The sequence below is a fragment of the Dromaius novaehollandiae genome, chromosome 1, assembly GCF_036370855.1.
Source record: "Dromaius novaehollandiae isolate bDroNov1 chromosome 1, bDroNov1.hap1, whole genome shotgun sequence".
Lineage (NCBI taxonomy): Eukaryota > Metazoa > Chordata > Aves > Casuariiformes > Dromaiidae > Dromaius > Dromaius novaehollandiae.
This window is the reverse complement of record NC_088098.1, coordinates 13,542,233-13,558,260: the sequence shown is the minus strand read 5'-3', so window position 1 is coordinate 13,558,260 and position 16,028 is coordinate 13,542,233. Positions and strand designations below refer to the sequence as shown.

At 44.8% G+C, this 16,028-nt stretch overlaps 1 protein-coding gene across 7 annotated transcripts in view; it reads left to right on the top strand.

The window, feature by feature from the left end:
- Positions 1 to 14,638, top strand: part of CELSR1 (cadherin EGF LAG seven-pass G-type receptor 1) — a 181,436-nt gene extending 166,798 nt beyond the window's left edge. For 2 of the 7 annotated variants that reach the window (XM_064506072.1, XM_064506068.1), the window contains exons 27-35: positions 217 to 296; positions 1,733 to 1,859; positions 4,641 to 4,766; positions 5,999 to 6,135; positions 6,696 to 6,799; positions 7,613 to 7,780; positions 9,218 to 9,460; positions 10,052 to 10,316; positions 12,545 to 14,638. In XM_064506072.1, coding sequence (XP_064362142.1) covers positions 217 to 296; positions 1,733 to 1,859; positions 4,641 to 4,766; positions 5,999 to 6,135; positions 6,696 to 6,799; positions 7,613 to 7,780; positions 9,218 to 9,460; positions 10,052 to 10,316; positions 12,545 to 12,608 — 1,314 coding nt within the window. In that variant the 3' untranslated portion in view covers positions 12,609 to 14,638. Of the gene's footprint in view, positions 1 to 216; positions 297 to 1,732; positions 1,860 to 4,640; positions 4,767 to 5,998; positions 6,136 to 6,695; positions 6,800 to 7,612; positions 7,781 to 9,217; positions 9,461 to 10,051; positions 10,321 to 12,375 lie in introns of those variants that run through there. The other 5 variants (XM_064506092.1, XM_064506100.1, XM_064506079.1 and 2 more) reach the window with 5 other exon arrangements.
- The last annotated feature ends 1,390 nt before the right edge of the window (positions 14,639 to 16,028 follow it).

Genomic DNA, 16,028 nt, shown 5'->3' with positions numbered 1-16,028 from the left:
TACTGGGTTTCACCAGGATAGAGTCCCCGGACGTTTTTGACTAATGTTGGCTTGAAACAAGGTGAATTTTAGAACTTGAAGAGACATGTAAATTGAAGGAAAAATATTTTTGGCACTACAACCCTTTTTAGGATAAAAATTCCATTGTCAATGAAAGCTGAGCTCTAACAAATTTGCAGGAAAAAATCCATGCTGTTATTTCAATTTCTCTTTCAGATAAACACTGTCATCTTCATACTAGCAGTGAAAGCATCATGTAGACAAAGGCAACGTTCATTTGAGAAAAACGGAGTCATGTAAGTTTGGAGCCAGGATTCAAAAACCCGTAGAAGAAGTTCTGTCCAGGAATAATAAAGAGACAGGTTGCCTTAAGGGAACCGTTAGGTTGGGGAACAAATAAGGTATTTGGAGAAGGAGCCAGTCCACATTGGTAGAGGAAATGGGAGGCATTTTACCATCATCTATTCCTGGGGCCCTCTTGGAGGCTCTGATAAATGTTCAGCATGGTGCTTGGTACTGCGGATGAGACAGGAGAAGAGAAGAAAGAGTTAAAGGACTGGTCATTCTGTATAGAATCACTGTAGTCCTTCCAGATCTTTTAACGTATTCCCTACTACAAAATAGGTTCACCTCGGCCCCATGGCAATTTCAAGGTAGATGTAATTTTGGGAGAGGCTCTCCTTGTGTTAGCTCTTGGCTCAGAAAGGTGTCCCCTCAGGAATGCAGGCATTAAGGGATTTGTTTTGGCAATGACTTTCTGTGCTTGCCGTTCTGAAGCCCAGCCTGCATCCCCCGTTCTACTACACATGGGATGAGCAGAAAGCCCCACCAGCTGCAACTTGCCACATTTCCTAGCTATTATGGCAGCCTGTTCCCATTAGCTTATAATTTACCTGTGGACTAAAATGTGATTAGCTAGTGGCAAGACAGCCCTTTTTTTAAATAGGTAGCTATATGAGATTTCAAAAGATTTCCTCTAGCTATTTATTCAACACTGGCTGTCAGGTTATGCTTTTAAGTTTCTTTTTTAAACCTCCCTAAACAAACGGAGTATAATTGCTACTTAATGGCAGTGATTTTACTCATAATCTACATTTTGTAGAAATAACCTTTTGCCAGTAGAACTGTTTCTGTGACCATCTTTTTAAAGTGTCTGTGGAAATAACCTTTTTAAGCAAACAGGCATTCCCCCGAGTGCTCTCCATCCGAGACCCTGGACTGCAATGCCCAGAAAGAATGTGAAAGTGAACTTGACAAACAGCAGCGAGACAGACTTGACCGTTTACTCCCCACGTCTCTTCCGCAGAGTCAACAAGGCTGAACAGTAGAGCTCGGCTACCAGGCTCATTTGTTTGAAAAAAACTTAGAAACAGACTTGAAAAGATATCACCTTTTTTTTAACTTCAATGTTCTAAGGCATTGAGTAGTGTAATCAGAGAGATGGGAACTGGGGGCCAGTGAACACCGTATTAATTTTCCTGAAGAGCCTTGCCAAGTGTCTAGGCATTAGGCGCTCTCCCCACCAAACACTGCCTTTGTTTTCCGTAAGGGCCTTTGCAGTTGCCTAATTGCTAGTCACTCTCCAGCCAGGTCTGTGTGCTGTGCAGTTCATGTACGCTCGAAGAGGAAAGGGACCTGGAAACATTACTTGGCATGGCCAGCGTTGGGAAGCCATGCTATTTTATTTATTCTTCTGTCATGATGCAAATGACTGCGTGTATTTGCTTTACAGGTCTGTGCTGCGAACGGCCTTCGTCCTGTTGCTGCTCATCAGCGCCACGTGGCTGCTGGGGCTGATGGCGGTGAATAGTGATGTCATGACGTTTCACTATCTCTTTGCCATTTTCAGCTGCCTGCAGGTAAGTTAGACAGCATTTCCCTGCTGCTGCTGCAGATCTGCAGCACGCAGAGCCGAGCTGCCTGCTCCTTGTCAAAGGCCGCCCTTGGCAAATGCAGTGCTGAGCCCAAACCTCCTACCTGCCAGAACAGGTCTAACTTAAGAAGAGCAGAGATGTTAAGTGCAATTTTCACTCACTTTTCTGAAAGAGAGGGTTCTTTTCACCAAAACAAAAGAGTTTTCATCATAACCTTGAGTAAATGGATCTCTCTGTTTTAGTCATTCTAAGATAGATGCTTGAACACTGTGACCTGTGACAGCTAAGTAAGAGTACGCAATTATACCCCTACTAGGTATACTCACAGTCTTTGTTGCTGTCTTCTGCATGCTCAGTGTTAACGGTTTTTCTGTTGCTACCACAAAATAAGAGACTGCATTTCATTTCACCCAGAGTGGAGAGTTCAAGGCTTTCACAAATTCATTTACTGTTTAAGGAAATGAGTCAAACGTTTTTCAAATAGATTTGTTTGCTCTAAGGAGTCTTACTGGATTGACTGTCCTAGTGTGCATGCTTGCTAATTAATGATGCAGAATATAGTTACTTGTGGGAGACGTGGCAAGGAAGTCATGAAGCTTGATGTTAGTCACTACTTAAATGTGACCAAGTATGGCAGTAACCATCATGGCAGGTGCCTGTAATATTAAAACAACAGCTCCAGCAGGACAGTCCTGTCAGTCACAGGAGAACAACCACAAACTGCAGCAAAAGAGAAAAAGAAGTCTACTTGCTCTCCTCCAGAGATGTTTCTCCAGCATGCCTTGAAAGCACATCAAATAGGCCAAATCAAATCAGGTTATTTTAATCAAATAGGTTATTTTGCCATTGCAACTGATCTGCTGTGAAATAAATGCATCTACTCTGACTATAAATCCAGGCTTCCACAAGCCTAGAATAAAGTTAAATTAAACATAAATGTGATGAGAGGGAGGAAAGTCAGCAGCTGGAATTTTCCAAACTTACCCAGAGAGGCATGGTGGTATGCGGTGTTTCATGTCATTGCCTTCTTCGAACTTGTATTTTTAAGGAGACATTTATGTGAATTTTATTAATGAATAATCCTAGAGAGCTAATGCCAGCTAAAATTGCATTTGATTGAATGTTTAGAAAGTGAGCTTGAAGTTTAAAGTTACTCTAACTCAATTGCTTTGGCTGAAATCAGGAAATGCAGGCATCGTGTGATGTTGGTACAGCTGCAACTTCATGAGTGACTAGTTTCTATATGCTGTATCTGCAACCAAAACTGGTAACAGTTTGGCAGCTGCATGAATTCCCTCAGAGCAAATACACATGCATCCCACCCATACACACAGCCCCAAGAAAGCTATGAATGTTTGTTCCTGGCAGGCCAGTAACTGCCCAGGTGGATGGATTTCAGTGTTCCCGCCAGGAGATACTGCTGGATGAAGGAATGTATGGGGCAAAAGCTGGGATATCTCTGCCCTTTGCACCAGTACAGGGTGGGGGCTGATCTGTTGGAGTCCGGGTGGACAACAAATTGACCATGAGCCAGCAATGTGCCCTTGTGACCAAGAAGGCCAATGGTACCCTGGACTGCATTAGGCAGAGCATTGCCAGCAGGTCAAGGGAGGTGATCCTCCCCCTCTGCTCAGCCCTGGTGAGGCCACATCTGGAGTACTGTGTCCAGTGCTGGGCTCCCCAATACAAGAGAGGCATGGAGCTACTGGAGCAAGTCCAGCAAAGGGCTACTAAGATGATTAAGGACTGGAGCATCTCTCCTATGAGGAAAGGCTGAGAGAGCTGGAACTCTTCAGCCTGGAGAAGAGAAGACTGAGGCGGGGGGGATCTTATCAACACGTATAAGTATCTGAAGGGAGAGTGTAAAGACGATGGGGGCAGACTTTTCTCAGTGGTGCCCAGCAATGGGACGAGAGGCAATGGGCACAAACTGAAACACAGGCAGTTCCATCTGAACATGAGGGAAAAACGTCTTTGCTGTGAGGGTGACTGAGCACTGGAACAGGTTGCCCAGAGAAGTTGTGGAGTCTCCTTCCTTGGAGATAGTCAAAAGCCGTCTGGACACAATCCTGGGTGGGTAACGTGCTCTAGGTGACCCTGCTTGAGCAGGAGGGTTGGACTAGGTGATCTGCAGAGGTCCCTTCCAACCTCAGCCATTTTGTGATTCTGTGATAGTCTCCCCACTGATGATGTCTCACAAGGCTTTCCAAACTTCATTCAGCAATAGTATTAAGGATACCTACCACAGAAGTTCCCCATTTTAAGAGGTTTTCACTAACGGCTATGATATTTTTGATGTGCTCCTCATGATTTTGTTTAATCATCAGTGTGTAAACTCTAAAATCTTAATACAGTTACAAACCTGAAACTCCCTGAAATATCTTCCAGTGGGGCATTAAAGGCCCCTTTTGCATATTTTGAGAAGAATGCTCCTTCCCCAGCTACTAGGGAGGCCAACATCTACTCTGAGCTTTGCTATCTAAATAGAAGAAAACAGCATTTTATATGTTTTCCAAGGCCCTTTATGTGCATTTAAAACTTGGAAATAAATTACAAAGAAGCCCTGGGAGATGAATCGATGCCAATTCGGTCAAAGACAGAAAATAGTTATTGTTATTGTGGTCACAGTTGCTGTTGAAATCACAGACTGTGGACTGGAATTCAGAGGTTGCTTCAGAAAGGCTGTTTGCTAAGATCTGTTTGTATTTCCAGTTTGGTAGAAGTGAATCATTCTGATTTATTCTTCCTCTCTCTAAAATGATCCAGGGGCTGTTCATTTTCTTCTTCCACTGTGTATTTAACAAAGAAGTCAGGAAGCACTTGAAGAATACTTTAACTGGAAAGAAACCTCTTCCAGACGATTCTACTGCAACAAGAGCCACATTATTAACGGTAAGAAAAAAAATGAAAAAAACATTTCTTGCATTAGAAGAAAAGTTATCTAAAATACACTTATAGGTGGCTTGTCTGTAATTAAATGAATTTTCTGATGGATTACAGTGTCTTGTACAAAGATTACTGATGGTGTCTCTCAGAAGTTTTGATTACAGTTTTAATTAAAACTTTTGAGAAGAAGAAATCATTTTTCCCTCAGCATCAAAAACCACTTGGTTCATTCAAGACTTTTAAGACCTTTGTGAGTAATGTGGACTTTTAGTAGGAGCTCATTATTTTCTATTCTTGAAAATTTCAAAGAAAGCTACACAAGAGTGTATGTGTGGTGTTCTAAACTACTTAATTACTTGCAATTTTCTGATTAGTTTATAGTCATGTTTACTTATATAATGGACAATTTGAAACTTGTAAATAGAAATAGCTGGTTACCCCTCCAGATATATTGCAATCTATGTGACTATATTTACACTAGTAAACTAAAGAGGACCAAATCATACACTTGAGTCCTGGCCCGCAGTCATGCATAGTATTTAACTGTTAGTGTACTCCCTGACATGGTTTTAGCTATGATGAACCTAGCAGTTTCCCAGTCCGTGTGTAGGCATGGCTAGGGGAAGGGGAGGAATGACAAGGGCCAAGGACTGTTCACAAACAGGGAATATGGATAAAACCACCCTGTTTTGGGAAGAGAGAGAGTTCAGACGTATGGACTTGAGCTTTGCCATCCATTGCCTTTTATTCTTAGAGCAGAGACTAGGCCCTTGCCCATTACCAAAACAGACATGGTCTAAATCTACTTTTTAGTAGAGAAAAGTATGTGTGTATGTGTGTTTATATTATATATAAACATATATATATAATATTGTGTGTGTATGTATATATATAATCACTCAAATACATAAGCTCACAGACAAAAACATCCCTAAATATCATTCTTATAAATACAAGGTCTCCGACATCCCCCATCTAGGGCTGATGTAAAAGTTCGTTTTAGGTTATTATGTAGCAAGTTTCCTATTCTAAAAACTACCAAAGATGATTGTTCATCACACTTTTCCCTGCAGTCCTGGGAGGTAGGTTTTATCCGATGGGATATCTGCCCTCTGTCCAAATCAAACTACTCTGCTGAAGGGAGAGGGCTTTGTCTGGGCAGATCAGAAATCCAACTGCGTGTCAAGTTGTGAAAACAGTGCCTCTTATCATTCACTATTGCTCTTTTTCTCCTTCAGCGATCTCTGAACTGTAACAACACATATATAGAGGAGCCAAATATGTATCGCACAACTATTGGGGAATCCACTGTCTCCCTAGAAAGCACCGTCAGGTCAGCCAAGAGCCACAATAGCTACCTTGCTTATATTCTCAGGTAATCAGGTGGCAGGTGCATGGCTTTCAGGTGCTTGCCTTTCCCTTTTCATTCCGCTTGTGAAAAGAAAAATCAAAACGAATGTTTTGGTTCAAATGCTACATGTTTTATGTCTTAACAGTTCTGTTTCATGTGACTTTCCTTTTCTATGGTGCATTTTCTTTTGCATGCATCTTTGGTGCATGCAACTACAACAGCTTTGCATCCCTGCATCACTGCACTGACCAAACAGTGCAGAGGTTGAGGTAACTATCATGTTAACTATTTGGGCCATGCTGCTTGGCTGTTAAAATGTTACATTCAGCTGTGTCTCCAGGGGTGGAATTTAGCTCACTAACTTTAGGCTGTTTCGGAGTGTGATTCATGTGATCAAAGGTAGACAGCTACATGAGGATAAGCTATGTCTTGCTGTAAAAGTGACTACACTGACGATAAAGGAAGCACCAGTTGGCTAGCTCACGCTGTAGCTGTATGCATTTGACCAGATGAATCCCATCTGTATGTCTGCCTTGTTAAGAACAGTACATTGACCAGAGAAGTCCTTGCTTTTATTCCCTAAGGGATGAGGCTGCTCATAAGCTCAGTGGATCCTCAAGTCAAGCAAGGGCTGGTCAGACTGAAGCAGATTCCTCCATTTTTCATAGGAATCCATCAAAATCCAATGGTAAGACTTTTTTTTAAGAAATGCTTTGATGGTCTTGTGCACCTTTTCCTTCTTGGCACTTTTTTTCAAAGGCTTCTGTAATAGTAGGAATAGCTAGTGTCTTGCTGTGCCTCATTCTCAAATAATGCTTTTGGCATAACAACACACAGTGGTTGCCTTACTAGGGAATTCTGGAGTGAAAATATAATGTATCTGCATCTTGTGATGGTTCAGTTTTAATTTGACAGGTGTCACAGCTGTTGACAGTTTCTGGCGTCCATGTTCTTTCTCACAAGTTATGCTATTTCTCTTGATTTTTAATTGGAGATCTTTTAACGTTTGAGACCTTGAGGCAATATCTTCTTTTACTGCTATGCATTTTGTACAAGAAAATAAGAAGTGCTTCTTGGCTGATTTCCTTTCATTTGGGGTCTTGATGTTAAATTTTGTTGCCTTGTAGGAGTTTTTAAGAGTGCGTTTACAGATTTTTGTTATCTCTAGGTAACTTGGTTTGCCTGTGTGTAGTGTTGATTGAGATCCTGTGGAGGTACTGTTCTGCATATTGAGTAGTGAAAAAAAAAGTTCCTATTCCTTTCTGGACCCCCAGGTAGATTAAAGGTCCTGTCTATTAGCTAAGCAGAGCAGCTGCCCTTCCCAGAATCACTTAGTCCTTGTTGTTTAGTCTTATGTACACTTATGGGTGTAAGTGCTCGCACCTAGCACGTCCTGAACCAGGGGCCTTCCTTTTCCTTTTCCGTGTGCACTCACCCAGATAGATTTGTCTGACTGACTTCTACACTCTCATCTCAGTATTTCCCCTTCCCACATTTGTAGAGCATGATTCAGACTCCGACAGCGAACTGTCACTCGATGAACACAGCAGCTCTTACGCCTCCTCCCATTCTTCGGACAGCGAGGAAGACGGGATCGAGACAGAAAAAAAGTGGAACACAGCTACTTCCAAGAATAATGAACGCGGCCCGCTCCACAGCACTCCCAAAGGTACTCCTAGTGCAAGGGGAGAGCACTGGATTTATTCCCTTCTATAAAATGACTTTAGAGGTGATGGAACAAATTTACCAGACTAGCATACAATGATGACAGCTTTGCATGCCTACTGCTGTACCTAGCTACTGCGAAGAGATCCTTGTTCTGTCCACCTTAGAGGGTCTTTCTTCCTCCCAAAGGTTTTTTCTCAGGGTGAATGACTGCAACAACGAAGGATGCATAAGCAAATCTGCAACAGGGACTTACCATGCTGAGGCAGGCAGCAGTCAGTGGGCTTTGTTGGGGGGTTCCTGCAGCACTCGGAAATGGCACTGCTCAGCCAGCACAGTAGCACAAGAAGGAAGAGGAAAAGGAAGAAAGAGCAGGATATTTGAGGGCAGGAGGAAGAAACACCTGCCTCTCCTCATATGCAATACAGGCATAGAGGTTTAGTGGGGTCAGGGGAGGTCATGGACCTATAGGGTTTGAGATCATGGGCAACCAATATCGGCACTGTGCAGCGGGGTACAGGCTCTTCTAGGCACAGTTCATCTTACCTGAAGGTAGGTCAGCTTAGCAAGATACACATCTAAAGACTGGAGACATGAATCTACCCTCCCACCCTGAGAGACTAATCCAGTCAGTGTGTTTGGCTCTTCAGGGCTCCTGGTGGCCACCTCCTCTTTCACATTCTGTAATTTCGGTGTAAGAGGCAGTTCCAGCTTCAGCCAACGTAGTATTATTCTCACCCCAGTTTCCACTGACTTGTGTGCAATCAGCCTGAGATTTAAATGGTTTCGATAGGTCCATTCTTTAGTGCAACTGCTGGGGGGCGCTGGGCAAATGAAAAGTGATAGTTCTGCCAGCAAGCCTTCAAACCCCAACTTCAACCCCAGATCACTGTTTCAGTATTTCTGCCACCTTGTCACCCTTTGGTTCAGGTCAGTACATCTGACACAGGACCACCGTTCCTGGCCTCAGTGGTTTCTGGTAGTCTTGTGCCGGCACAGCAGCCTCCAGACTGCGTGCTGGTGCTCTGCACAAACACAGCACGAGGTGCCTCCCTTCCCTCGGGCGCCGTCACCCCTCAGAAGCACTGTCCCCAGGGAGCCTGTGGGATCACCAGGCCTGGACACCTGTGAGAGCAGTTTCGACCCACACTGCTTGGTAATGTTACCAGCAAACCTGCTTCGAGCAGGGGCCATTCACCCTGCCACCCTGCCAACCGTATTTTGTGGCCGTCTTCGCAGCCCTAGAGCATTGCAGCCCATTTGCAGTCCCTGCGCTCACGCTCAGTTTCACCCACTCAAATTCCTACAGCAAGAATCGTCTGAAGCGTTGCTCCGGTTTGACACGCACCTCTTCCCCAGCTGCAGAGGATCAAACTAGCTGAGGTGGCTGAGAAAGCCTGTCAAACAGTAGTTTTCGAGCTAGTGTTTTTTTGCATTGCAGTTGATACCCTTCCCAATCATGTGAAACCCTATTGGCCCACAGAGTGCATAACGGCCAGCGATGGGGAGGACCCTGGCGGGAAACCGAAACTCAAAGTCGAGACCAAGGTCAACGTAGAGCTTCACAGGGAAAACCAAGTGAACCACAGCAATGAAGTGCCTCAGGACAAAGAGAACGAAGGGCAGCAGAAGGAGAACAGGCCTCTGTCCCACCAGAATAACCAGCAGCCAGAGCAGAGGAAAGGTAACACAACCAGCTCGTCACATTTGGGAGAAATACGTGAATTGAGGACAGAGGAGACCAGCTGCAAGTTGCACAGTTGCTCTGGGAGTCTTTCTGTACAGCCACAGCCTGTACATGTACAGGGGTGCTTCAGTTCTCAGGCCCCACTGGAGATGGATTATATAGCACATTTGAGATCCAGCTCTGCACTGGGCTCCCCTGGTGGAGTGGGCATCATCTCAGTGAGTCCAGCTAAGGGATGTGTGGCCAGAAGCAGAATAGGCGGAATTTGCTGTGTTCCCCTGAGCCTAATTGATTCTCAGCTAACTCACTGCCAAACTGGGAGAGTGAGGGTTTTAAATGAGCGTATAGTAGCTCTGTCAGGGAAGAGCACTCTCCAAATGGACTCCAGCCTATATAACCATGTAAGCCCATGGGAAGCTAGTGGGTACTGGGGCTGGCAAGTTATAATCCATTTATTTTGAATTAAGGTGACTAACTAAAAGTCTGATGAAGAAACAAAATATATCACTTTTTGGCTGTGTTCAGTCTGATAAATGGAATTACTGGTATATTTCAAAATTCTCATTATTCCTCCCTTTTCTGTAACAGGCATCTTAAAAAATAGAGTCACATACCCTCCCCCACTGATGGATAAGAACATGAAGAATCGACTGCGGGAAAAGCTATCGGATTACAATCAGACGACAATATCCTCCAGGACTACTTCCCTGGGGACAAATGATGGGGTCCGCTCTCCCTCAGACTCAGGGGTGACAGTAAAAAATCCTCGGAGGGAGCAGTCTCGAGATCAGCTCAATGGCATGGCCATGAATGTCCACGTGGGAACAGGACACGCTGAGACCTCAGACTCGGAGTAAGTGCCACATAGGGATACCCTGACAGACCTCCTGTAGTTCTGGCTTCTCCCTCTGCTTTGCATCCCCAGACTCCCACATGTGCAAGGATTTCAGCTGGTGACTGGATTAGAGCCCTTCACCAGTGACTGTGTTGATTTGCTTTTCCGTACAGTGTCCCCAGCCACAGTATTGCACAGACTAGAAGGCCAAAATCAAGTATCACAGGCAAGGTGCCTTAATACACACCCATCACTGGTCAGCCTGGCATGCTCTGAATTGGTAAACTGAGTGTTATTGGCATGCCATGGACAAGAACAACATGTGCTCTTTTGTGTTTGGCACAAATCCCCAGCATCACCGTCCACGTGTATGACCAAGAGCCCCCATCAGCGATGATGCAGCTGGGGCTCTGCCCTGTCCCCTTTGCATGGTACCTGCAGCGCTTGGCCTGGTGACACTGATAACGGCAACCTGGGCTCGAGCTGAGGTGTGGAGACTGAGGGGTGGCTCCCATAGCGATGCCGATCACCCTTTCCAGCCCTCCCTGCTGAGGTCCTGGCTGCATTTCTCCCCTCTCATTTACACCCATGCCCTCCTTACCCAAGGCCCCACCAAGTCAAGGACTTCACCATCACCTTCCCCAGCTTCCTTAGCAACACACATCGAGCTTTTTCTGCCCCCTCCTACTGCTGAGGACCCAGGACGTTGTGGTAGTGCCCACCAGCGCTCAGGGACCATGTGTGCCCTCAGGGAGCCCTGCTCTGGGTCCCCTCTGGTCCCTGCTCTTAGCTCCCAACCCGCTGACCTTCCCCCCTTTGGACCTTGGAAACATTTGTTTTTCCCTCGGTCTCTTTCTCACCTTTTGCAGCAGGGAGAGTGTTCAGGGCTGTTAGGGACCCGCCGCTAACAGGGTACAAATAGTTATAGCATGGCTGATGGTGGTCACCCAAGAAGGAGGATAAGAACAGGGCAAACGCATAGCAGTACATCTTGATACTCATCCAGTCTCTGATTTCCTTAGTCAGAAGAACATACAATCTCCTCCGAGCAGCCCAGGTACTGTGGGGCAAAGGAGCTGGCCAGGGGAGCGTGGGGAGGGCGTCCCGCCGGGCAGAGGAAGAGCATTGCTGGGGCAGGAGATGCAAAAGCCATGGAGAAAAGTGTCATGTCAAGCTCCTGACTCTAAAATTACCAGGTGTACGATTCCCACCCGCTGCATGGTGATCAGTGTGCAAATTTACCATTATAAACTAAACTAAACATTATCAAAAAGCTGAGCAAGCTTTCAGGCAAAGGATATTGTCAGAAACCTCATTACTCTTCATGATTCTCACATTCAAAATGAGGACAACAGCCTCAAAAGTCTTTATGTAAAATCTGCCTAAATATTTTATGTACATAGCCTTCCTTTTATTAACACAAATAATTCTTTCTCCAACCCGATAGAAAATTTCTCACCTGACTCTTAACTCTGACGTTGTCCCACTATATTTTAGGCACCCCTTTTGTCCATGAGTGCACAGGCCATTCCCAGCTCCCTATAAAATTTATCTTCAGATTGCTGGAAATTGGCTGTTGAAATATTTCCTGGTTAGCAAGAAAACATAGATGTCTTTAACAAGCAAGAACTGCTTGCTGCTACCAAGTAATATATTCATTACTAGCGAAGAACTAGCACCTTGCTGTACTAAACAACTGCTTTATTCTCTGCATCTTTCATGTATAGCAAAACTTTGCTGTTCAACAGCAGAATGCATGAATCTGTCTGAAATACCAGGTTTCTAACAGCTTGTACAACTTGTGTGTGAACTTCACGTCTTCACCTAAGTGCTAGCCAGCTACAAGCACACCGTAGACTTTCAAGTAGTGCATTGCTTTGGTGCTACCTGTAAGCACTTCTCCCAGCTGATCTTGCCCACAAGGGCAGCATCTCCCTTGCAAGCATTTGATTAGCAAGGCATGCTAACTTCACGGAGCATGAGCCCTTACTAAAAAGTATTAGGTAGTTTTGGGTGGAGTTGTTTGCCTGTGTCTGTTTAACCCAAAGCCTGCATGATTACTTCTTCTCATGAACAGAGGCAGTAATGAAACTTCAATTTGAACCATCAGGAAACTGTGATCACTATTGCGTTCTGGACTACTTGCCGTGGTGTCACTTGCCGGTACCTCGGATTTCGTAGGAGTTGCTGCATAGTGAGGAGGACGAGGGTGGGACTGATTCCTGTGTGGTTTCATGTTATGGCAGACTCCTGCCTGCTCACAACGGAGACATCGTGCCCGGCTGCGCGTGCGATAAGGCTACTCCATGATGCACTCAGTGGGATGCAAACCTGTGCCAAAACACGTGGAAATGGTAGCAGGGCTGCACTGTGAGGGACAAACAGCTGTTTGCGGTGCGGACAAGAGCAATGCTGCAGGAGTTGCTTATCTGCTAGGGAGAAACGTGGAAAAACACATTATCGCAGTGGACCTATGTTAAATCAATTCATCAGCCTTAAGACAAGCACCAGGAGATGTCTCTTGTGAAGTCTTGTCCTGCTATAGTGTGAACCATTCAGCTTGCTGGACTCCAGGGAGAAATATCCCAACAAGTGTCCTTTAGTTTCTATGCCAGCATCGCTATCCACCCCTTTATGGACACGTCGTCTTAAAAAAAAAAGTCCTTTATATATATATATAAAAAGTGTAGATACTTTTATATATTTTGTATGGTGATGCTAAAGAAAAAGTTCCTTTGTATATTTTACATTTATACTGATCTTCTTAATTTGATAATAGGAAAATGATTAAAAGAGCTTTCAATATTTTTTATATGAACATTGCACAATTTTACTTGAATTTGGCATTTGATAAAGTAACTGAAGTTTGCATGGAAGCCACCTTAAGATGCAATGCAGTTTTCAAAGTAATACAGTAAAGATTACATCTAAATCCATGAATATAATTTTAAAGTTTTGTTGCCAGATTTTGAAACACTTTAAGGACACAGTATGTTTTTCATAACCTCTTCTAAAACCAACAAAAAATGTTTTGTTTCTTCATTTCATGGTGTTTTGGCCTTTTCTCTCAAGTGCAGTGAAATGTTCAGAAACAGAACTTCAGAACTAAAAATGTCATATCTTAGTCTAAGATTTCAACACAATCCTTGTACAGAAGAAGCCAAATCAATATTTCCCATACCAAAAACAACAAAACAAGTGATGTAATTGTACAGTAGGTTTCTCTGACTTTGTTGGTCGGCCAAGCAGCAAACCAGCCCATGGTGTGTCCCAAGAAGAGGTCCTCCTCCCCCATCGGACAAGCTCTGTGTGAGGCTCAGTTTTACTTTCTCACTGCTTTATTTTTAATTTCTTTCCTACTGGAGTCAGCATATCACTAATCAAAGCAGAAATGTGTGTCTTTGAGATGCTGGGGTTTCATTTCCCTCCTCTTTGGCAAAGCCCTGCCCCGTCCTGGTGTTTCAGACGCACACAGAAGGGCTTCAATGTCGTGGTTCCCACCAAATACTCTGGCTGCACAAGCATAGGAAAATTAAACCTGTCGTTTCCACCAACTTCACCCTTCTGCAGCTTTTACCAGAACAGGAAAAACAGAGGTGAAGAACGTTTGCCTCCGCGGTAAACGTGTGGGGCAGAGCGTCTGCTAGCGGTTCCCTTCGGAGTGAATATACGGCTCAAAGTGAGTCCTCAGGGCACTGTTGGTGCCCGTGTTGGTGCCACTAAGGGTTTTCCGGGCTACGCATTCCTCATAGCAGCTGTTTTGGAAAAATATTACCTTTTCTTTGTATGAATGTGTATGTGAAAGGGAACAAACAGAAAATCAGGCTAACTAAAATGCAGGAATTTAGCAAAAAATGAAATAAAGTGTACAGTAACCTTGACTTTGTTATATTCCTATGCATTTTTAAATGTACTTAGGAGGCCTTTGGAAGGGGAGGGAGGAAGAAGGATAGTGGTCCTTTAAAAATTTTGCAACATAGTGTGTGAAATTTTCTGATTGAAAAAAGTTTTGAATGTTTAAGTGTCTGACACTTGGCTGTGTGCTCAGGCATTGTGTATAACCCATGGTAGCTGTTTTTACATCTGTGTATGTATATTTTGTCCCAGTGAGATGTAGGTAGTTTTTATTTTGATCAGAATTGTCACAGTAAATGAGGGTCAGTTGTATTAATGACAAAAAAAATTAAAACCTATTTTTATGACTTTTTAAAAGCTTTATGGCAGATTAGACACTGGAGGGTTTTTTTTTAACAAATGTATATTTATTAATGTGCAGAACACTGGAATTGCAGCACAGATGAAAGGAGAATTTACAATAAATTAAGATTTTTGAATTTGTATCCCTGCTCTGGCAGTTTATTTCCAGCGGAGGGCTGGCGCTGAGGTTGCAGAGGCCCAAAGCGCCTTTCCCAGGGTTCAGGATGCTGCCGGCAGGAGCGATGTGCCAGATCATGGAAAAAGGAGGTGGATAAGACACTCACGTGCACACACACGCACACACACGGACACGGACACGGTCACGGACACAGACACCTGCACACTTACCTCCAACCACCCTCTTGTTGCTCACACAGTGCGTGACCGCTGGCTGGGAGCTGCTGAGCTCTTAGGAAATCGCGGAGGGCGTTTTGCTGGCGCGGGTAAGCCCAGCACATGTGCCGCCCTGGGAGCTCGCCGGCCCTGCCAGCTCCTTTGGCTCAGTGGTGGTGAAACCGCTCTGGCTCGTCACCCTGCAGCCAGGCTGGCCACCACGATGGAGCCGGCGAGAGTTTGGGTGATGCCCTTTGGCCAACTACCGCAACGTGGATGAAGACAGCCTGGTTGCTGATCTTTGTGAAAACTCTGCGTTGTGTTTTGGTCCAAATCCACAGCATTTCTCACCCACGGGAAATGTCTGTGCAATGCGCTCCTCCACCTTCATGAAGCTGGACTGAACCAGAGTGCTAGAAAAAGCCCTGGGTTTTGAAAATGAGTTTGGAAAGGAGCCGAAGCTGGTGAGGCCACAAGCCCAGCTCACGCACCTGAGACCAGCCAGCCTGTGTCTACCCAGCTCCCCTCAGGCCGGGAGGAGCAGGGCCTGTGGCCGTGCTTCGTGCAGCACTGAAAAATGCTCTAGTTCAGACAGTAGCCAGATACCCTCAATTCTGGGAAAGTCCTCATATTCCTGTTTTGCAGATGCTTTAATTTTACCAATGAGACCAAGTCAGTTGGGAAGGGGGGGGGGGGGCGGGTTTGGGGCTTGTTTTCCTTTGGTTTTGGGGTTTGGGGTTTTTTTAACCAATACTAATATGAAGTAGGAGAAACCTGGGCAGGGAGAGGGAAGAAAGGGGGATTTTAGCTTCATTAAAATCTTTCAAAGCAAAAAAACCTTGGAAATTTGATATTTAATAGCAGTGATCTCAGCTATTTTGAAAAGTGTGCCATTTGTGGTATCTTAGACAGTAATTCAAGCTGATGCTCCATAAACCATGCAGAAAGAGAGGGTATAGGAAGGCATATGCCTGCCCATGGGCAGGATGCCAGAGGCAGGACTGTCAGCAGCAGCACTAGCTTTTTCCCACCATCCGTGCTTCTACCATGCTGCAGACTGGTGGCAGAGGAACATGTGACTTAATAGCCATGAAGAGCCCAACTCCTTAACTCATGGCAGTATGGGGAATAAATAATGGGGCAGGGGCAGGAAGGGCTAGGGCACCTTAGCGCCAAGAGCGCATTTCTGGGACCTCCAAG